The sequence below is a fragment of the Staurois parvus genome, unplaced genomic scaffold (genome assembly GCF_062004578.1).
Source record: "Staurois parvus isolate SC_StPar_1 unplaced genomic scaffold, SC_StPar_1.0 ptg001064l, whole genome shotgun sequence".
In the NCBI taxonomy this organism is placed as follows: Eukaryota; Metazoa; Chordata; class Amphibia; order Anura; family Ranidae; genus Staurois; species Staurois parvus.
In genome coordinates, this window is record NW_028318860.1 from 127991 (window position 1) to 149688 (window position 21698).

At 38.3% G+C, this 21698-nt stretch overlaps 1 protein-coding gene across 2 annotated transcripts in view; it reads right to left on the bottom strand.

Annotated features, from left to right (window-relative positions):
• LOC149440642 (choline kinase alpha-like) overlaps nucleotides 1-21698 on the bottom strand; it is a 51154-nt gene that overhangs the window by 22170 nt on the left and 7286 nt on the right. For both annotated transcript variants that reach the window (XM_089658357.1, XM_089658356.1), the window contains exons 2-3: nucleotides 7145-7253; nucleotides 1691-1744 (exon numbers count right to left, since the gene is read on the bottom strand). In XM_089658357.1, the coding sequence (XP_089514483.1) occupies nucleotides 1691-1744; nucleotides 7145-7253 (163 nt within the window). The remainder of the gene's footprint in view (nucleotides 1-1690; nucleotides 1745-7144; nucleotides 7254-21698) is intronic.

The window sequence follows — 21698 nt, forward strand, 5'->3', positions numbered from 1 at the left end:
TCTGCTAGGCAAAAGACCTGTGAAATCAAGACATGTCTTTTCCTCCATCATTTCCCTGCTGCCAATGGAGTAGCAACTCTGCACCTATATAGACAATTTTATGCATGGCCTGCTGCAGTTTGTATGTGCATTTTTTGTTAGTGAAGGTACAAGTAGGTGATCTCTCTAATATCTTGCTGCACATGGGTACTGGCTTGCCATTTTGGTAGCTTTTCCAAATAAAGCGCATCATACATTCCACAAAGATGTTCAGTGATTGCATTATTACATGGTCAATACACCATTTATATTTAAAATATGAAATCTAATTTTCAGAAGTTTATACTGTTCCCATACTTGTAGCACATGCTAGAGAACCTACTCTTAGATTCCTGGAGTTAAACTATTAACATACATGCACTGGGTGACACTTGACTTTAGAGTCAAGAAAAAGCCTGCACACAAATGACATTCAGTATGTAAGGCATTGTGCCAAAACCTGATGAAGCACAGAGTTCAGGTCAATAGAAAAAAACAAAAGGAGCCTTCGATGCATAATGAACAAAAAACAATGCATAAGAACTTCTTATCAACTGTATGACATGAATTATGCAACTTCTGTGCCTGGGTATTGAAGCACAAATCATTGGCTGTACACCTTACAGAAGCTGAAATTGTAGAACTCAAATTCTTTGTCCTCAACAAACTCAGGGCCCCTAATTGGCAACCTCAGGACAGCTAAACGTAAAACTCAGAGCCCCTAAATGTGCAGTGTCATCTAAACAGACTTTAGCCACTGTTTCCAAAGCTTTACTAATTATCCCCTAAGCTGAATGTATCATATAGCTTAGAAAATTGTCTGAGATCTGATCTCTGTATTTAGGCATCAACATGCAAACTGTTCCACAAAAGGCAACAGTTCCATAATGGGCACAGATATCCTCACTTTAAAAAAAATCTGAGAAATACTAGTATTTCATTTACTTTTGATTTCGATTTACAAAAAATAGGCATTGAATTCAGATATCTGGTCGAAGCCTGGTAGATCTAGTGACCAATATTGCCAAATTAAAAAGTAATAAGAATGAGAACCTAAATCTGAACTTCAAACAAGAATACAAATGCAAATATATATTATGAAACGCTGCCAGGTTAGAACTCATCTGAAACTAACAAAAATAGACAACACCCTTTGGTCCAGTTTTATACACAAAAGACCATCCACTTTAGACTTTAGTGCTGGATTAAGGTAGTCAGTCATGTTTGTGTTTTATGTAAAATTCTAACCATATTATACACACACAAGATGTCAATGGTAAGCCAAGACTAGAAAATGTTGAAGCACGCCGAGCTAAACACATAAGGCAGATATAGCACCGGTAATCCTTCCACTCTCCCAACATACGTGTCTTAAAGTGTCCCAATTTTTATAGATCAGGAAAGGTGACAAGCTCACTACTGCACAGAAAATTTTTTTATAGTCCTTTTAGATCCGTTCTTGAACAAATTATTCCCAGCATGTCTTATGAATTTTAAAGTAGCAGCATTAGGACATCTCTAAAAAAGTTGGAACAGCATTTAACAGTGTTTTTCTTAACTGGATCTTTACCCAAGGCCAAGTTTACTTCCACATGTAGTTTACTTTATGTGATTTATGATATTGTATCCAATCCTCTGTAGAGTGTTTGACTCCGATACAAAAAATACTTACTTGAAAAAAATTTTCTCTCTGCGTCTCTTGATTTTCACCCTTGTTACACGACATCTGTTGAGGTCATAAAAAAGGTGTTATTTTAACCATCAAAGTAATTAAATCCAAACCAGGTTGGTGCGGAAAGAAATAAAGGCACAGAAATTTCACATACATATGCTTGTGCATATCTTAACAGAAAATACCAGATTTAGCTGCTTAGGTTGACAGAAAAATACTGCTAAAGCATTTTGCAAGGGACATAAACTTGCCTTTGAGATGAAAGCTTTCACAAAAGGCACACAACATTTTTCTTGAAGGACATGTTGAAAGAAGATGAACTAAGAACAAGATTTTTACACATTTCTGATTTGCTTGCTGCCAAGTACATAGCAAGGCTGACCTCTACGAGGATTTAAAAATGATCACTGCATACACTTCTTTACAAATGTTTAAACTTTTTTAGCTGTTAGTGGCTTGTTTGAAAACGCACTGCATTTATTTGAAATGCTTGACACAAATGGCTACATTTACAAAATATATCAGGCTAAAAATCTGTAGCTGAAAATAACTGTCACTTTTTAAAGCAAAATCCAAATAGTTTTGAAAATTACAGTCACATGGGTAAAAATTGTTATTGTGTAAAAGCTTTATAAATAGAGCCTAATGCATATTATCTATTTCCTTTTAGACTGTAAAAAGCAGAAGGTCTGTAGAAAACTAAGCCAAGGTTTAGAATATCATGCAATGCGGTACTGTCTAAAGATTCTAAATGATTAAAGCAGCGCTGTAGTAAGGGTAAGTGGCCATTTAAGTGATTTTCCAATACTTTATTCTGCAATTGAAGCCTCGATCATTAGAAATTAAGATTTGTTGGTGACCATACTGTATAAATGCTGGTCTCCATTAATCTGAGTCCTGCTGACCATTTAAAGCTAATCTTGTTGGTTATTTTTGGGTTATAATCCCTCTTTGCAATATTAACTTGCCTTAATTACTGAGCAATTAGTATACAACCTAGTTAGACATACCTTATTCTAAATAGTTATCAAAATTCCTAGAACATAAGATAAAAGAGTAAAGCAGAAAACAGCAGGTCATATTTATAACCCAGAAAGACATTTATTGAACCAACCATAAGAAAGATCAGAAATCAGGTATCTAAATAAAAAATGTAATTTTTTTTACATGCAACAGAGTTTGCAAATAAATTTAGCCCATGTAAAAAAAAAAAAAAAAAGTTAAAAAAATTCAGATTTGGAGTAAAAAAAAAAAAGAATCAAGTTAATCAGCACTAGGGCACTTTTTAATTAAAAAAAGGCCCTCTATGTGCACATAAAACATTACATATTATCCCATGTATTAAAAGTATTTGTCAATGAAATTAGAATGCTTACAGTAAAAAAGGAAATTATTAATTGCCTGTGACAGGCCTTGGCGAACATAAGATTCCATGTCCTGGATTAATTAAATGCTACAAATTGCCCATTATAAAAAAAAAAAACCTGGTTTCTGATGACAGTTGGTATCAATCGCCTCATGGGGGGATGCAGTCCACCAAACTAAACTAAGCAATTGGATAGATCCGTAAAGTAATGGATCTCAAGTTAAATGTGTATCTATGTGTGTGAGATTATATATAGTCTAATATATAAAATGCTATAACTCCTACCATACTGAGATCTAAAGGTCTTTGTCATATTTTTGCAATCTTAACTATTTATCTGAAATATTTGTATAATTCTCAAGTAAAATATGCTTTGAAATTAAATTTGTGTTTCTTCCCCAACATTTAAAATAAGGTATATTTAGGTTTATGCGATAAAAATAAGCAAACTGCAATGGTAAAGTTTGGCAATTCAAAACCGAACATCACCTGATATCTTTTTTTTTTTTTTTTTTTTATTGAAGTCTACTGCGCTTGCATATGGTTGATTTCCAAAAAAAAAAAACCATCTTAGCTTTGCTGTTAACAGCTGTAAGAGTTTGAACAGCATATGAATTATTTTTGACTTGCAGTCGCCTCAATATCTCATTTTGGTCCTGCAGCTCCCCATTAAAGGCATTTCAAAACAGACTGAGACATGCATTATAAACCAATGCATATGAACATTAAAAATGTAAATCTTAACAGAATGCTCCAATTTCAGAGGTCGCATACTATACCGTGTATCGTGTCTGTCACCTGGTAACCAGAGTGTGCAAGGCACGATCGCATGGGTACGCCTGCAGCAAAGAACACATGCACATACAACTAAAGAGGTATAACACCCCACCCCATCCATAATCACCATCCCCCCATATTAACCCACCCAGTAAGACTTAAAAAAGAAGACTTAAAACCAAGAAAAGATTCTAGAATGCATAACATTATGTTGCACCTTATAATGTGCACTTTAACATGTTGGAACATTAGTAGATAATTAGTATAAGGCAAAGATAAAGATTTCCAACACTTTAAAGGTCAATAAAATAGCTGGTAAAGGTTTTATCCCAAACTTCAATAAGTAACAAAGATGACAGTGTTACATAGATATTAAGTATTAAAAATTAGGCTTTACATTGACTAACCAATCAAATGGCTAGACCACTATCAAAGGATTTAAACTTCAAGTTACCAACCAGAACACTGTGCAACGTCGGTTTCTTGTGCTTATGTCCATATTCTTATCCTTACCTATATGCCTAGTATGAGAAAGAGATACACATTTGCCCGCTCTCTTAATTAAAAAAGGACATAAACATGGTCTTTTGCCACCTAAGCAGTAAAAAAAACAGGCTAATCGTAAACTAAATTTTTTAAAAAAGCTGTTGGAAATTGAAGAAAGGCTATACTGACACAAAGGCCAAAACATTAAATATGCATGGTTTGTGTAACATTTTTTTATCTGTACAGAATGTTATATAGCAAAAGGATAAACTATACTGAGAATACAATTCTATCTCATAAATTCAAATTTATGAACGTTTATTTTTTTAATTTGGTTTATAAAACGGTCTTGCCTACAATAAATAAAAATGAATAACTACTACAATCGTATATATAGATAGATGGGTTTTAAGTCATTCACCTTGTGGAAAACTATGTAGACATGTGAATTTAACATTTGAAACAAAAAATTCAAGGGCAATTTCTGAAGCCCTGGTCTTTTTTGTTTTCCTTTTAATTAGACCACCTTCCCCCAAAAAATGTTTTGAAGTTAATAGCTGAACAAAAACAACTAAGAAATACATCATTTTAAAAACTGAGCTTGTCATAGACAGGCAGACATCTGTCCTAGAGTGACAAGGGTGCAACATCTAGCGGTCATTGGTTGTGCTGGGACCAATCTGTGACTTCTATTCAATTCACCCAAAGAAGAGATGGTGCTTGCATGATTACTACCTTCATTCAACCTTGAAAGATTGGCCAGTTATAAAACTTCTGTTGGCGACAGGGAGCTTGCAACATTAGATTCTCCCTATATTGTCTGATCTTCACCCAAGTGCTGCAACAGGCAGTTGGATCAGAGGTGGAATGGCGCCAGATTTAAAATTCTAAGATGTGGCTGGCAATTTCCCTAAGCCATAGTATACTATACATTTTTGCTATAAAGTTAATATGCTCTTTTTAATCATACACCTTTCCTTCTACAATTAAAACAATGGAAGGTTATGTAGATCTGCTCTATATTGGTGATAATGGGTATAGGGGAAAATGTTATCTGGCATCTCACAGAAAAAGCTTGACCTATTAGCAGAGAACGTACAGGTAAACCAGTTCTGCTAGTCTATAGTATTGTGTATTTTAACAGGCAGAGAATCATTTGTCTACCAGGAGAGAGAAATAAAACTGTAAGCCTGCCCGGACTGTACCTGGGTGTGGTAATCAAAGGAAAAACACCAGAAATCCTAGGGGAGTTCTACATCTGCGTTTTTTTTTTTTTTAAGGCCAAAGTCTATGCCACACTGCTCAGTTAATTTAGACATTGACCTGTGACTAAAATGGAAAAATACAGAGCCATAAACACAGGAGCTGGCCAAGTGAGCTACAGCTATAAATACTCCAAATAATGTAGCAATAAAGTAGAGTCAAACTTTGGCAAAAAAAAAAAAATATGACTACATGTCATTCATAAAAGTTTGTTACGTGAGCATTCTGGAATGTTCTGACTAATAGAAATGTGATTCTTTCATCATCCTAGATTTAATTCTCTATATGATCATTTTAGAACCTAACCGGACACAAAACTATAAGTATTGCATTGTGTATTCTCTTGGCACAAGGATCTATGGCCATCATTTAGTGGCCAAGGATTTCCAACGCAGGGCAGACTGACAACTCATGGGGCCCCCGGGCAATAGGGGATCATGGGGCCCATGTCCTTGCCCAAACTCAAAAAAGCCTATGAAAAAAGGTACCAGGGGCATCTTATGGGGCCCCCTACTGACCCCGGGCCCTCGGGCAGTGCCGAGTTTCCAAATGGTCACTCCACCCCTGTTCCAAGGTTATATTTTGAAAGTGAGATTTGCACTATTCACAAACCAAATGTGTTGCATTAAGATAATTAAACCTGTAGGGAAAGCAACAATTTACAAAAAAACGTACCTAGGGTAAAAAGCCTAACTTAATATGTTAAAGCACCTTTACCTCTAAACCTGGCATGACCAATCTACGCATTCCAGCCATTTCTTCCGAACTACAACTCCAGACATCCACAGCCAGAATGACTGAATCTGGAAAGCACAGTATCATCACCTTTGCAAATCATTGTCAGGCAGGCAGTTCACATTTTGGTAAGCACGAAAAAAATTACACACAGCAGATTTGTAAACTCAGCACAAGTCGATGATATATCAGTCCGTCACAACTTGTGTTTACGTTCGTCATGTGCCTATGTGCAATACACTCGTCTGATATTACAACAGTGTACTATATGCAGTACAAATTGTTTCACTTGATAATTACAAAGTAAAATAATGCAGTTTATGGTTCCATGGAAGCTATACAAGTGACAATTATGTGCCTAAAAAGAAAACTATAGTAATGCCACTTTTTTGCCAAAACAACGTCGGCATGCTATGTTTCTCTAGCATTTCTCATCACAGTGCATTATATGTCTATACTTAGCTAACAAACTGAACTTTCTGGATATATTAGCATTTTCTGATTTCATGCCTCTACATAGATCCTTGCAAAGATATAGGTTTTTCTTTAGCATGCATTTAGGGCTGTTTGACAACAGAGATAGGATCTATTTGATTCTGTAATCTACAGTCAAACATTGACGTTTGTGATACAGTACATTATAATCTAAGGTGGAAGCACACAATCTATGCTACAAGTATCCAAACAGCAAAGAATGGCCTATCACATTTACCTTTTAAATCTAACACCTAACAAAAATGGGCACAGACAAAAGCATTATAATTACCCTTCAAAATCTCTCCTTATTCAAAAGAATACAGTTATGCTTTTGGTCAGATTCCACCCACCTGTAGAATGGCACCATACAGCCGCAGCAGTACGCTCCTTGGCTCACTGTCTAAACACTTTTCATCATCCGGCAAAGAGCAATGAAAGAGCATGTTGCTCAGGCCACCTCTGTAGGAAGAAAACAATATGATTAAACACAATGACACCTATGAAAATTAATTTGTTTTTCTATATTGAAATTTTGAAAAAACTCAGTTGTGGTCCAGCCAAAACAAAGATACTGCATGTCTGTATGTGGACAGTATCAATGCCCCCTTTGAGCTAGCTTAACTGATAAATGGAATTGAAGTATTACAGAGTAAATGGCATGACACAGAAATTGAACTTTATTGTCAAGCTAAACACAACTAAAGTTACTTACAGAAGGATTCATTTCTGTTCATACCTTTTATATAAAAAGGATAGGCATATGCATTAACGTTCATTACCTTAGCATGTAGCAATGCATGCCACTTGAGTTTGTGCAATGTGGTGCCATTCTAATGTGCACTAATATGTGTTGCACTGCCATAAAAGATGCATGAATGCTGGTGAGCGATTTGTGTCGGAGTGGTGAGGGATAATGTAATCTATTGTTACAACAAATGGCACTGTACTTTTTAAATGGGATCAGAAGTGAACCCTTTATCCTGTTTAGTGGGTCAACCTAACAAAAGAACATGGTGACCTTGTGGCAGAAATTTTGTTTTTGGGCCAAAAGACCTAATTCCATGCAAAACTAGATCATCATATTCCCTGAGCTGTTTAATAAATTACTACAATGGTAGTTGTCAATGTCACTGAAATTCTTTTATAGTGAGTTATCTGTTTATCTCAGGCTGGTAGTTAATTTGTATAATAAAAATACACAAGAGACTGCAGTGATATTTGACTTTTTGTGAATTTTAAAGGGCTCTGCAACACAAGAAAGAATTTCAAAGCGACTTTGTAAGCACAGGGTCATTTGAACACCAATAGTCGACCTGGTAAAACAATACACAATATATGTACATTTCCAATGACTAATGTCTTATAGTACAGCTGCTTTACTGCTCCCTGACTGCGGCACACATCCTACAATTCTGTGTGTGTGTAGTTCACAGCTTCCTCCTGTAAGACCTCCTTTCCTCCTCTTGTAATACTTTCTTCCTTGCTCCACATTAGTGGCATGTATTCTACATTTCTGTGTCTGTGTGTCATCCCTTCTCCTGTGTTACCACATTCCTTCCCTTTGTAATACCTCCTTCCATCCTCCTGTAATACTCACTTCCTTGCTCCCTGACTGCAGCATGTATTCTATTAATCGTGGTTGTGTATAGTATCTGCTTCCTCCTGTAATACGTCCTACCCTTTCTGCTCTGTTATCACATTCCTTCCCCCGTAATACCTCCTCCACTTCTGTGTTGCCAACATTCCTTCCCCATGTAATACCTCCTTACCTTCTCCAGTGTTACCAAGTTCCTTTTTCCTGTGAAACCTCATTCCCTCCTCCTGTATTACTCCCTTCCACACTCCCTGACTGCAGAATATATTCTATAATTCTAGTTGTGTATAGCATCTGCTTCCTCCTGTAATATGTATTTCCCTTCTTCTGTGTTACCACGTTCCTTCCCTCTGCTAGTGTTCCTGCCTTCCTTCTTCCTCTAATTACTTTGTAATTCTACAAATCTGGTTGTGTACCTACTTCCTCCTGTAATACCTCCTTCCCTTCTCCTGTGTTACCACAATCCTTCCCCCTATATTACCTCCTTTTCTCTAGTCTTGCTGCCTTCCTTCCCCTGTAATACCTCCTTTTCTTCTCTAGTGTTACTACCTCCTTTCCTCCAGTAAGACCTCATTTCCTCCTCTAACACTCCCTTCTTTGCTCCCTGACTGAGGCATGTATTCTACAATTCTGTGTGTCTTTGTTTATTCCCTTCTCCTGTGTTACCACATTCCTATAATACCTCTTTCCCTTCTCCTGTGTTACCAACAGGGTGAATTTGATTTAAATCAAACTGATTTAAATCACAATTTAAATCACGATTTAAATCATTAGTCAGTAAGGCTTGATTTAAATCATAGCTTTCTACATAAAGACTAATTCTTGCTGGTATAACTTTAATATGCAAGTAGATGAAGAGTTTTAGAGTAACAACTTTTCATATTAGTTTTTTTATCGCCAGTTTAATAGGTTAATCATTCATATTTGGACAACTTTTCTGTTGTACTTAGGAAGGAGAAAAATAATCATTCCCTTAATAATAACAATTTAAATAGATTTATTCAACTGAAACAATAACATTCCAGCATATGTTATTTGCTTAAACAAACATCCATGTTTGTTAACTAATTTGGCTAAACAAAATATATATATTTTAGGAAACGTAGACTGTCAGCCCCTTCCTCCTCACACTTAGTTTCACTTTCTTCTTGTACAGATCTATTCCACTCCAAACAATTAGAAAAATATTGTTTCTATTCTATTCACTGAACTTCTTGAAACTTAGCACTGAAGGGGTTGATTCTGTATTCGTAGGTTTGTAGAAGTTAGGATTAAGGTCTTTTTCTTAACTCTGTTCATGTTATAACATGTTTGCTGTGAAGAAGAGGCATGTGATCTCCGCTGAGTCAAATTCAGTTTTGAGAACTGCAAAAGTAAACCAAGCATCTGTGATAATATCTTGTAGGCAGAGAAACTGCCCAATAATCTTATAAAAACCTCTGGAAGAGCATGACAATGTGACTGGAGTAATGGAATTTATTTACCAAAAAAATTAAACATATACAGCCTTATTCTACATAATTAAAAAAATAATTTTTATTTCATGATGGAATAACCTTTGGATGGTAATATTTTTTCCTCAAAAAGCATTTTATTTAAAAAAATCTGATTTAAATAAAAAAATCAGATTTAAATAAAAAAAATCAGATTTTTTTGATTTTTTTAAAAAAATCATTGATTTTTATCCACTCTGGTTACCAAGCTCCTTTCACCCGTGAAACCTCCTTCCCTCCTGCTGTAATACTTCCTTCCTTGCTCCCTGACTGCAGCATGTATTCTATAATTCTGATTGTGTATAGTACCCGCTTCCTCCTGTAATACCATGTTCCTTCCCCCTATAATACCTCCTTCCCTTCTCCTGTGTTACCATGTTCCTTTCTCCCATGAAACCTCCTTCCCTCCTGCTGTAATACTCCCTTCCTTGCTCCCTGACTGCAGCATGTATTCTATAATTCTGGTTGTGTATAGTACCGGCTTCCTCCTGTAATACCTCCTTTCCTTCTCCTGTGTTACCATGTTCCTTCCCCCTATAATACCTCCTTCCCTTCTCCTGTGTTACCAAGTTCCTTTCTCCCATGAGACCTCCTTCCCTCCTGCTGTAATACTCCCTTCCTTGCTCCCTGACTGCGGCATGCATTCTATAATTCTGGTTGTGTATAGTACCTGCTTCCTCCTGTAATATCTCCTTTCCTTCTCCTTTGCTGCCACATTCCTTCCCCCTATAATACCTCCTTACCTTCTCCTGTGTTACCAAGTTCCTTCTGTCAAACCCCCTTCCCTCCTCTGAATACTCCCTTCCTTGCTCTCTGACTGCACTATGCATTCTACAATTTTGGATGTATACATTACTTGCCTTCTCCTGCAATACCTCCTTCCCACCATTAGTGTTTCTGCCTTCTTTTCCTCTGTAATGCCTCCCTCCTCCTATAATACTCCATTCTTTATTCCTGTAATACCATTTTCCTTTATGTGGCAGGAAAAACCAGCATTCAACCCATCCAACTGGTTGAATACTTGCATTACCTGGGGAGCAGCAGAGCATGGACGTTCCAAGACATGGGCCAGCTGAAAAGACAGGTGTTTTCTGCATCTCACTCTGAAGTGGCAATTGTTCTTAAATGTACTGCAGCTAAAAATGGCATTTCCTACAACAACTATAAGTGTTATAGCTGAACTCCATCAAACTAAATACACTGTTGAAATACAAACATGTGAACTGTGTTTCCTGGCAAAAGATTTGTAATTCTGCTGAGCCAATCTTGTACTCGTGCTCTCCAGCCACATAGTAGGTGACCTCTTTTTTTCCACTGTAGTTAAGAGATACAGTTTGATCACAGCCCTAAACTTGTGATTAGAAGCTTCACACTGAGGTCATCCATGCTCTGTCTGTAAGCAAGTTTAGACTCCTATGGTGCAGTGTAGCAGAGCCTGACCACTTCATAATCCAGCCTTCCTTAGCCTCAGCCATGCAGACTGCTACAAGCGAATATAAATAGATTTCAAAGATCTTCCTAGAGGCGTTTTAAATACAGTTAATGATTAAAAAAAATACCCATCCCCCACATCCTCCAGAATTTGTGTCTTCCATATCTGCCCGGAAATCAGCTTTAATGCAACACTTTGCACAGTAGGAAACTATGTTCGCCACAAACAGATACGGCTTTGTGCAGTTATTAATTACTATTCTGGGTTCCTGAAAACTATGGGGTGAGTGCAAGAGACTCATTCACACCATGTCTGCATAGACTGACACAGGCTCAATGCAAGGGCATATAGAAAATGGTTGCTTTCTCCATGGGCTGTTCACACAGTAGAAATGCGCACCTCACTGAAGTATATTACAATGTGTGCTTTGGATTAACAAAAAGTTTTTCCCAATTTTTTAGCTCTTTAACAAAGCATTCAGTCAGTAGTACACAGAATATAAAAACACACTAAGAAACAGGGACAAGTAAATGTACACAGAAGCTCCCGAACCACTTGCAAGTTCCCATAACCGTATCAATTTAGCAAAAAAAAGTTGTTGTTTTTTAATGAGAAGTAGTTAAAAGGTCTTTAATATGAACATACTTCTATACTAGCCCTTCGAACTAAAATTTAGAATGGATAATGAATAAGACCCTATACTGAAATGAAAAACAATACCTTCCCCCCCCCCAACCTTTTATCTCATTTCTAAGGTCATCTTAAGATTCTTAAATGTTATCCAAGCCCAAAAACGATTTTTATACACTGCAGCTTGCCAGTCTTTAACTACTTGCTTACCAGCACTTTCACCCCCTTCCTGCCCAGGCCAATTTTCAGTTTCAGCGCTGTCGCACTTTGAATGACAATTGCGCAGTCATGCAACACTGTATCCAAACTAATTTTTTATCATTTTGTTCACACAACTAGAGATTTCTTTTTTCGGCATTTAATCACCACTGGGGTTTTTATTATTTGCGAAATAAACAAAGACTAACATTTTTTTGTACCCATATTAAATTTGTATCTCTTTTTGAGACAGAGAGCTTTCTTTTGGTAGTATTTAATCACATCTGGTTTTTTATTTTTTGCTAAACAAACCAAAAACAACTGAAAATTTTTGGGGAAAAAAAAAAAAAGGGTTTTCTTAGTTTCTGTTATAAAATTTTGTAAATTAGTAATTTTTCTCCTTCACTGGTGTGCATTAATGAGGCTGCAGTGATAGGCACTGATGGGCACTAATAGGCGGTATTGATGAGGAGGCACTGGTAGGTGGCACTGATGGGCATTGACAGACATCACTGATGGGCACTGAAAGGCAGCACTCATATATGTCACTGACAGACGGCATTGACAGGCAGCACTGAAAGGCAGCTCAGAAGGGCACTGATATGTACATATGAAGGGCATTGATGTGCACTGGTAGGCAGTGATATGTGGCAATGACAGGTGGCATTGATGGGGCTATACTGACCATCAGTGCCCTGATGATCAGTGTACATGTCCCCTCTGAGTAATGCCGATTGCAGACTATTCTCTCCTCACGAGTTGTCAGCATGACAACTCGTAAGGAGAGAAATGCCGATAACCGACATTTCTTTATTTACATGCGAACAGCTGTGATTGGACACAGCTGATCACAAGACAGAGCCGACGTCTTCGGCTCTTTCTGTTGATTGGTGATCCGCTATGTCCCAGGGACACACTGCCCCACCAATCGGCACACACGCGCGGTTAGAGTGGGAGGACATCACATGATGTCCTTCCAGAACTACCTTGCGCCCGTCATTTCCTTATATGGCGGGCGTGAGGTGGTTAAAGTCAAGCTCCGGGAAATGTAAAAGTCCTCTTATACAGTAGACCAGCCTTTCTCAATCAGGGTGCCCAGGCGCCCTGGGGTGCCTTGAGGTTTCTTCAGGGGTGCCTTGGCAAAAAAAAAATCTAAAAATTGCCCAAAACTTGGATACAAGCCAGCGGGTGGAACAAGCCTGCCTTTTAGTTACACACAGCCACAGGTTTTCATTGTGCACCATTACAACCTTCTAACCACCGGTGTCATGGCAACCATTGACATCATCTGTTGATAAGGAGGATGTCTGTTGCCTGCACAGCATCCTTGTTTGCCCCTCCCCGTCAGTGCTGGGGTCACATTAGCTCAGTGATGGAGAAAAACTGGAGGCAGAAGAGAAACACTAGAATACTAGTCAGTACCAGTGTGGAAAAGTGTATTTGCTTTGGAAGAATAAATCACCTCTAACATTGGGTGTCCTACATGTGTGGATGTTGCTGCGTTATATAAAACTATTATAATAGTTTTTCACATTTTAGAATGGGGTGCCTCAAGACTGTCCATAATTTTAAAGGGTGCCTCGGGACTATTCGCAATTTTAAAGGGTGCCTTGACTGAAAAAAGGTTGAGATACACTGCAGTAGACATCCTCATGTCAAGTTTTCATGATGTCAGATGGCCTTAGATGGTTGGATCATAAGGGAGAAGAGGTTGCAAGGACCAATCTCACAGTGCAAGGATCCTGTGGGTGGAGGATCAAGTACGTAAAACCACTGTACCCAGTCTCCCTAGCCATAAATGAGAGGCTAACCCTTGTGCAGCACAGCAGCAAAGAAGGACATTTATTTTTCTTAGATTTCAGCTTTAAATGTGATGACTGAATTAGTTTTTTTTTTCAGGCTTATTTCCTTTATTTTCACCTGCTAATGCTATGTTTAAAAACTTCCTGTCCCCGGGTGGCTACTCTCAATTACTCTACTGTATGTGTCGTTGTCACTCATGCTGGACTAACATGTCATGACGGGATATGTAGTATACACAAAGCCTGGTACACACAGGTAGTTTTTGTTTTTTTTTGGTCAACCCAACGGGCTGAAAAATAAAATAAAAAAAACCACGAAGCTTGCTGTACCAACTATGCGATGTTAGTACAGTGATCTCCCCACTGAGCTATTGTGTTCTAACAGACGGAAAACACGGGTCAGTGCTCGCAGCCATTGGCTGTAAGCATTGATCGGATGCCAGATGCCAACTGCCTGGTTTACCAGCATGCCCGTTCGACAGAAGCCAGAAGTTAGGCTGGCTTCTGGTCAGACAGGCTGCTGTACACACTGGCTGGTTTCTGTTGAACTGGCCAATATTCGGCCTGTGTGTACCAGCCTTAAGACTAGACTTTCTGTCCAGTTCACAGAAGGTGACAAGGACCCTGCAGTTCTGGCAAGATCAACAACTATTTTATGTCCTTGCAAAAATGTTCTTAGCCTGAAAATAAATTAATGCAGCCACAACATCTGTTAGTAATGATACATTTTGATATCAATGCAGCTGTGATATTAACTAAAATATGCCTCCTGCAGGAGCAAATTGCATTATAAACCAACAATCAACGAAAGGAATAAATGAATATGTCTGAGATCAGTAACTACTGGTGGTATTTACTGCCTAAACCTGTTCAGTACTACAGCATGCTTGCTGGGGGCAAGATCATTGTGGTCATTCTGTGTAATTATCTGTTCAAAAACTCAACTTTGACCCTGGAAAAGGAATTATAGAAGCATTCCAGTCATTACATAAAGCTAAACCTACTCCCACACTATGACTATTCTATCTAACCCTGTAAAGAAAAGATAGCTATACTTACCTATTCTGAAGCTGGTCCAGTCTCCAGCATGCAGGAGAGAAAGCAGACAATGACTGGGACTGGAGATGACGTCACCCATAGACTTACTATAGGGCATCCATTGTCGGCTGCCTCTCCTGCACAAAGCTGCAGCTGACAGCTCAACTTGGCACCAGAACAAAAACGGCTTCAGTATAAGTCTTTTCTTTACAGAGCTAGAAAGGAAAGCTGTAGATTGGGGTTGGGAGTAGGTTTAGTGTTAGTTTGGTAATGACTGAAATTCCACTTTAACTTCTGTGACTTCTAGTACAGGAATTTTTTTTTTTTTTTTAACGATGGATCAAGGATGCAATCTCAATTGAGGGAGTGTCCTAAGATTGGACAAGAAGTCCTGGTAGATTAGTTCAAGATGAGTGTGAGCCTAAAAAAGAACCACCTTTTCCCTGTCACCTTATTCACTTTCCCAATTTGTAACTATAATCTACACAAATCTATTTATAAATAAGCAGAACCCTAATTTTAAGATCTAGTGGTCCTTCATTAGAAGCAAGGCACTCTAAACAGAGCACATTCTACAACATCTAATAACCGTAAGCTGCAATATATTACACTTTTGTTATTTGGCAAACTCCCAATAAAAGATAGTGGGCTCTTTGGGTATGGGCTATGGAGGGGTCTCAGCCAGGGACCCTAAATGCCTTATGCCATTCATAAATTATACATTACATGGATATTTATAGCAATTATCAAACTATTTAATACTTGGTTGGCTGCCTAGGATTAAAGCTGAGAAAAAAAAGTTAATTAGAAACTTTGATGTCTAGCCAAACATTTAAACTGCTTTTGCCTTGGATGTCAACTCAGCATCTTGACTGGCCAGGGGCCCCAGCTCCCAGTGATGCTCTGGCACACATTGACCAACCTTCCTTTAAAAGCCTGGTCCTAACCCCAATCACACGATTGAACATTAGTGAACAATGATACCACCCACCATAGTGATGGGTCAACAGAGGAACTAGATTTTTTTTTTTTTTTCTTAACCATGAAGGCCAGCTGATATGAATTACAATCCACTGTCTGAAGGATTCAAGTCACTCAAGCACTAACCTACCAGCTTACAGACTCACCTGAGGTATATGCTATGCAGTAGAATCAACCTTTTCAAAACAGATGTCACTTCAGGTTAAAAGAAATAATATAATAAAAAAAATCCCTAAGTTCCTTTTCACACAAAGTATTTTTTTTTAGGTGGCCCTAATCGGATGGCCCATTCAACCCTATGGATCAGCAGGTAGAAAACGGACTTGTGTCCATTTATACCTGCCTACCTCTGACCCACAAAAAAAGAAAAAAAAAAAAAATGAAGGCCACCCGTCATCCTCCATCTAGGTAGATCGGAGCACAGTCGGGTGTAAATGTAGTACAGAACTCACAAAACTTCCCTATTTGTGTAGGAAATACCTTGCACATGTGCAGAAAAGCGCTGTCAGGCAAAGCCCTTCAGCCTACCTTCGCACATGGCGTCGCAGGGCGGTGGAGCCAAAAAGAATGGGGGTTAGAATGTAGAAGAGTAAAAACTTTTGGTATGTTTCCATTGCTGAACAAAAATCAATCCAATGCCTTAACCTTTCACACCTTGAAGAGGGTGCATAGCTAATGGACATACTTTGAAAATCCAGAAGAGTAAAAATGGCCACCAGAGGTTACAGATGTCTAATCTTGCCAGATGTCTAATCTTTACTCTTGCTCCGAGGAAGAGGCATAGCCTCAAAACGCGTCAGCCAACAGCCACCTAGAGGTCTACAGTGCCCCACCAGACATCCTTCAGGGTGATTGGAGCATGCTGCATTTCTTGTGACATGCCCTTCATTTGATTTTATTCCTTTGTGAGTATTTTACTTTTTATGAATAAATCTAGTTTTTAAAAAGGTAATGCACTAGGCCCGTGCGGCCGCTTTTTGTTTCTTCATATACAGTTCTTTTTGGATTTCCCTGGTCTGTTGAGGGCAGCAAAGCTTGCATTCCTTCTATACTCCATGTGGGAATACAGACATTGTGGAGTCCACTGTCCAGCTCATTCGGTTGCTTTTTTTTCTTCCTATCCATCTCTGGGCAGCAGTGAAGGGAAATCTGACAGCAAAAACGTATTTCAAGCTTCATCCAAAAGAGAAATACAATTTTGGATCTAAATATATTTTAAGGCCGCAGGTGTGATTTACCAAAAGTGCCAGAGCAAGAATGTAACGGAATCGGACCCAGACTGCACTTGGGTATTTCCGTTAGACTCCAGCTTCCCTGTCCGAACACAGATCCACAGACACCACCGCTGACCCAACAGGACAAGACAGCACCTTACTTGAAGGAAAGACAGAAAATGGACTGCTTTATTTTAACATAGATACAAGATATATACACAGGGCGGAGAAATACACACCCAGACAGGAAACATCAGCAGGCCGTCCCATCAGGGGGAAGGGCTGCCAGAAACATTACATCCCATAATAGTTTGCTAGAAAAATGGGATGCAGCAGCATGGCAGTGAACAATGGGATACACCATGTGGCAGTAGACAATACACAAACCCATACATCCCATAATAGTTTGTTCTCAAGCAAGACACATAATAGAACAATGGGACAACCACATGGCATTAAACAATGAACAACCCCCACACCCCACCTATACATGTCTACACAATAGCAGGACATTTCACCTTGTACCCCTAACAGGCACAGGGTGACTTACACATAATAGGGATCTGGGGAGCTGAGACAGTGGTCTCCCCACCTCTCCAAAGGGGGCTGTGTTCCATGGGCCCCCCACCCAAAGTCAATCCCATCACAAAGAAAAACAGGCATTAGTCCGTTTTTGACTTATTTTTTTTTAATCTGTCCTAAAAAAAAAAAAAAAATTAAATCTGATGGGTGGCTGATAAAGCAAGACTAAACCCTCCTCTCTTACAGTCAAGGAAGCTGACATCTTAGTCTCTGATCTGCAGCTATCATGGTGTGGCACATGTAATAGTTATGACACCAGCCATTTAATAGATCAACAATTCGGTTGCGAGAACAAGCAACTACCAATTATTTTTAGCATGAGTTGAATATAACCGTCTTGTGAAACCGTTAAATTGAAGAGTTCAGTTCTGCTTTAATGAAACTCATCAGCAGGCAATGACCAACGCATGACTATTTTTTCACTTATCACCTGCTATAGCAGTGAGTCATCTCCAGAAATAAAGGCGGCTGACACACGCCACTAGATATTATGAAATACTTACAAATGTACAATAAGTGTCCCCGATGTCGAGGAGGAAGTTCTTTAGAGTTGCAAAGAATTTGGCATAAGCAACAGCATATAGAGATTAGAAATAACGGGAAGTCCAGATGTTACCATCAAGTACCCATAAAGGAAATACACAGTTGGGCGGAAGAGTCTATTATAGTGTGAATACAATTGCAGTGGATGAAAATAGGCTTACTGCCAACAAAGAAAATTATTCATTGTCACAGCATTACAGTGTTAGTAACCCCAGGACCCTGCATTCACTATATCTGGTCTCTCACAGTGCGCAGAACATGGAAATTAAATTATTTCAGTAAATATAAACTGTTAAATACCTTTTCTCATCAGCAGTGAGAGCAGTCTTGTGACTTCAATCAGTGTTCAGCAGAGCACTGGATAAAGCTCGTTTTCATCCTCCTCTCACTGTCCTATGAGACTGCAGGACTCCTGACCCTCTGTCTGGACAGCACTGATTGGCTCTGTGCTAATCACATGCACTCTTCCAAAGAAAAAAAAAAAACAAACACTTTAGCAATACACACCAAACTGAGCATGTGCAGCTTGCTTCCCAAGGCTCTGTTCTATCAGGAAATGAGTCGGGGACAGTGGAAGAAGGGGAGGATCAGAGAAGACAGGATTAAACATTCTTTTTACACAATGCAAAGGATTAGCCACTTAAGTTCCACAGTGAGTATAACAAGCATGCTTTACTGCATATATGGATGAAATTTACGTTTGTTGGTTTAGAATTTTTTAAAGACCTCTACCCTTGATTCACACCTGAACGGTTAGTACTTTGAAGCCCAATACTCCATAACGCTCAACAACCAAAACCCCATCTTTTTAAACTGTGTCTGTTCACATATGAGACATGACGCTTGTAGCTCAATGCCCGAGACTCAGAAAGACACAGGAGCTTCCTTTGAAGCAGAATGGGGCAAAATGCCTGAAAAACCTGACAATTAAAGTTTTTCAAACCTAAACCACCATCTCTTCCTATTGACTAGCTCTCTATTGACTAAAACAAAAATGCTCAAGCCTGAGTACGCCTGGGGAAAAAAAAAAAAAAAACCACACAAAAACATGCTCTAAACAAAAAAAATCCCTTGTAAACCCTCATGCTCAGGTGTAAGTGCAGCCTTTAAGTGTTACTAAACCTACAACCGTACAATCAGTCTGTATATGCAGTAAAGCATGCTTGTTATATTCATTGTGGAACCTAAGGGGTTAATCTTCCACATTGTATAAAAAGGATACTTAATCCTGTCTTCTCTGATCCTCATCTACTACTGTCCCCAATCCATCTGCTGATAGAACAGGGCCTTGGGGGCAAGCTGCACATGCTCAGTTTAGTGTGTACTGCTAGAGGTTTTTTTGGGGGGGAAAGTGCATGTGATTAGCACAAGGACAAATCAGCGCTGTCCAGACAGAGGCTCAGGTGTTATGTAGCCTCATAGGACAATCAGGGGAGAATGAAAACTCCTCCTCCAAGCTTTAACCAGTGCTCTGCTGGACACTGATAATAGTCACAAGACTTTTGATTGCTAATTAGTAAAACGTATTTATCAGTTTATATTATATTTATATATTTATAAAAATCAATGATATTTTTTTTTTTTAAATAAAAAAAAAAGCAGATTTTTTTTATTTAAATCGGATTTTTTTAAATAAAAGGCTTTTTGAGGAAAATATATTACCATCCAAAGGTTATTCCATCATGAAATAAAGATTAGTTTTTTAATTATGTAGAATAAGGCTGTATATGTTTAATTTTTTTGGTAAATAAATTCCATTAATCCATTCACAATGTCATGCTCTTCCGGAGGTTTTTGTAAGATTATTGGGCAGTTTCTCTGCCTACAAGACATGATCACAGATGCTTGGTTTACTTTGCAGTTCTCAAAACTGAATTTGACTCAGCAGAGATCACATGCCTCTTCTTCACAGCAAAAATGTTATAACATGAACAGAGTTAAGAAAAAGACCTTAATCCTAACTTCTACAAACCTCTGAATACAGAATCAACCCCTTCAGTGCTAAGCTTCAAGAAGTTCAGTGAATAGAATAGAAACAATATTTTTCTGATTGTTTGGAGTGGAATAGATCTGCACAAGAAGAAAGTGAAACTAAGTGTGAGGAGGAAGGGGCTGACAGTCTACGTTTCTTAAAATATATATATTTTGTTTAGCCAAATTAGTTAACAAACATGGATGTTTGTTTAAGCAAATAACATATGCTGTAATGTTATTGTTTCAGTTGAATAAATCTATTTAAATTGTTATTAAGGTAATGATTATTTTTCTCCTTCCTAAGTACAACAGACAAGTTGTCCAAATACGAATGATTAACCTATTAAACTGGGGATAAAAAAACTAATATGAAAAGTTGTTATTCTAAAAATCTTCATCTACTTGCATATTAAAGTTATACCAGCAAGAATTAGTCTTTATGTAGAAAACTATGATTTAAATCAAGCCTTACTGACTAGTGATTTAAATCGTGATTTAAATCAGTTTGATTTAAATCAAATCCACCCTGACTAAAATAATTGCATTTCCATGCTCTTTGCACTGTGGGAGATCAGATATAGTGAATGCAGGGTCCTGGGTTTAGTAACACTTTAAAGTGAGAATTCAGTTGCACAAAAAAGAAAAAAAACACTACTCACAACCCATTGCCAGCCTGAATAACACTAAATATGCAAAGCTAAACTCCAGGCACAAAAATTCTCACCTAAACATATTCCTTAATAGCTAGAAAAGGATATCAATCATCATTGCGTGCATCCAATGCCTTTGGAAGCCCAGTTATCTAGTAAAACTAGCAGTAACATCATTATTTTGCTATGGGAGGGACCCAGCAGGCTCCACCTACTACAGGCTGTCTGCAGAAAACTACAGAGGGGGCGGAGACAAGACCAGTCACTCTACACAAGGAGAGAGAACAGCAATGAGGGGTCTTTATTACAGGAAGATCCTGCACAAAGGCAAAGCTCCACATTGGATTACTGCACAGCTCTGGATGAAATATGCAAAGCACACCAAGATTCAATGAAGAATACACGACTCTTGTTCTTACATGATATTTCTTTTCACATAGTTCAGCTTTAAGTACAGACTCCAGATGCAGATCTAGTCTTTGCATTGCTGCACCCTGCCCAGCATCAGGTCATATTTGTAGTCTGCATCACACCACTAAAAAGTTGTGTATATAGAAATATTGCCATTATTCTTTAGGGCTGAACACAGGCAGGGCACAGCAATTACAAGCCTCTTTAGCCCTGTTCACACTTGAGCAGCTCTGCTTTCTCAAGTTTTTGGCATTTTTTTTGTGCATTTTGGGAGTGGCGACATTTGCATAAACACATGCTAAAGAAGTTCCTGTACCAAATTTTGGCACTGAGCTTTGCGTTGCACGTGGAAAACACACAAC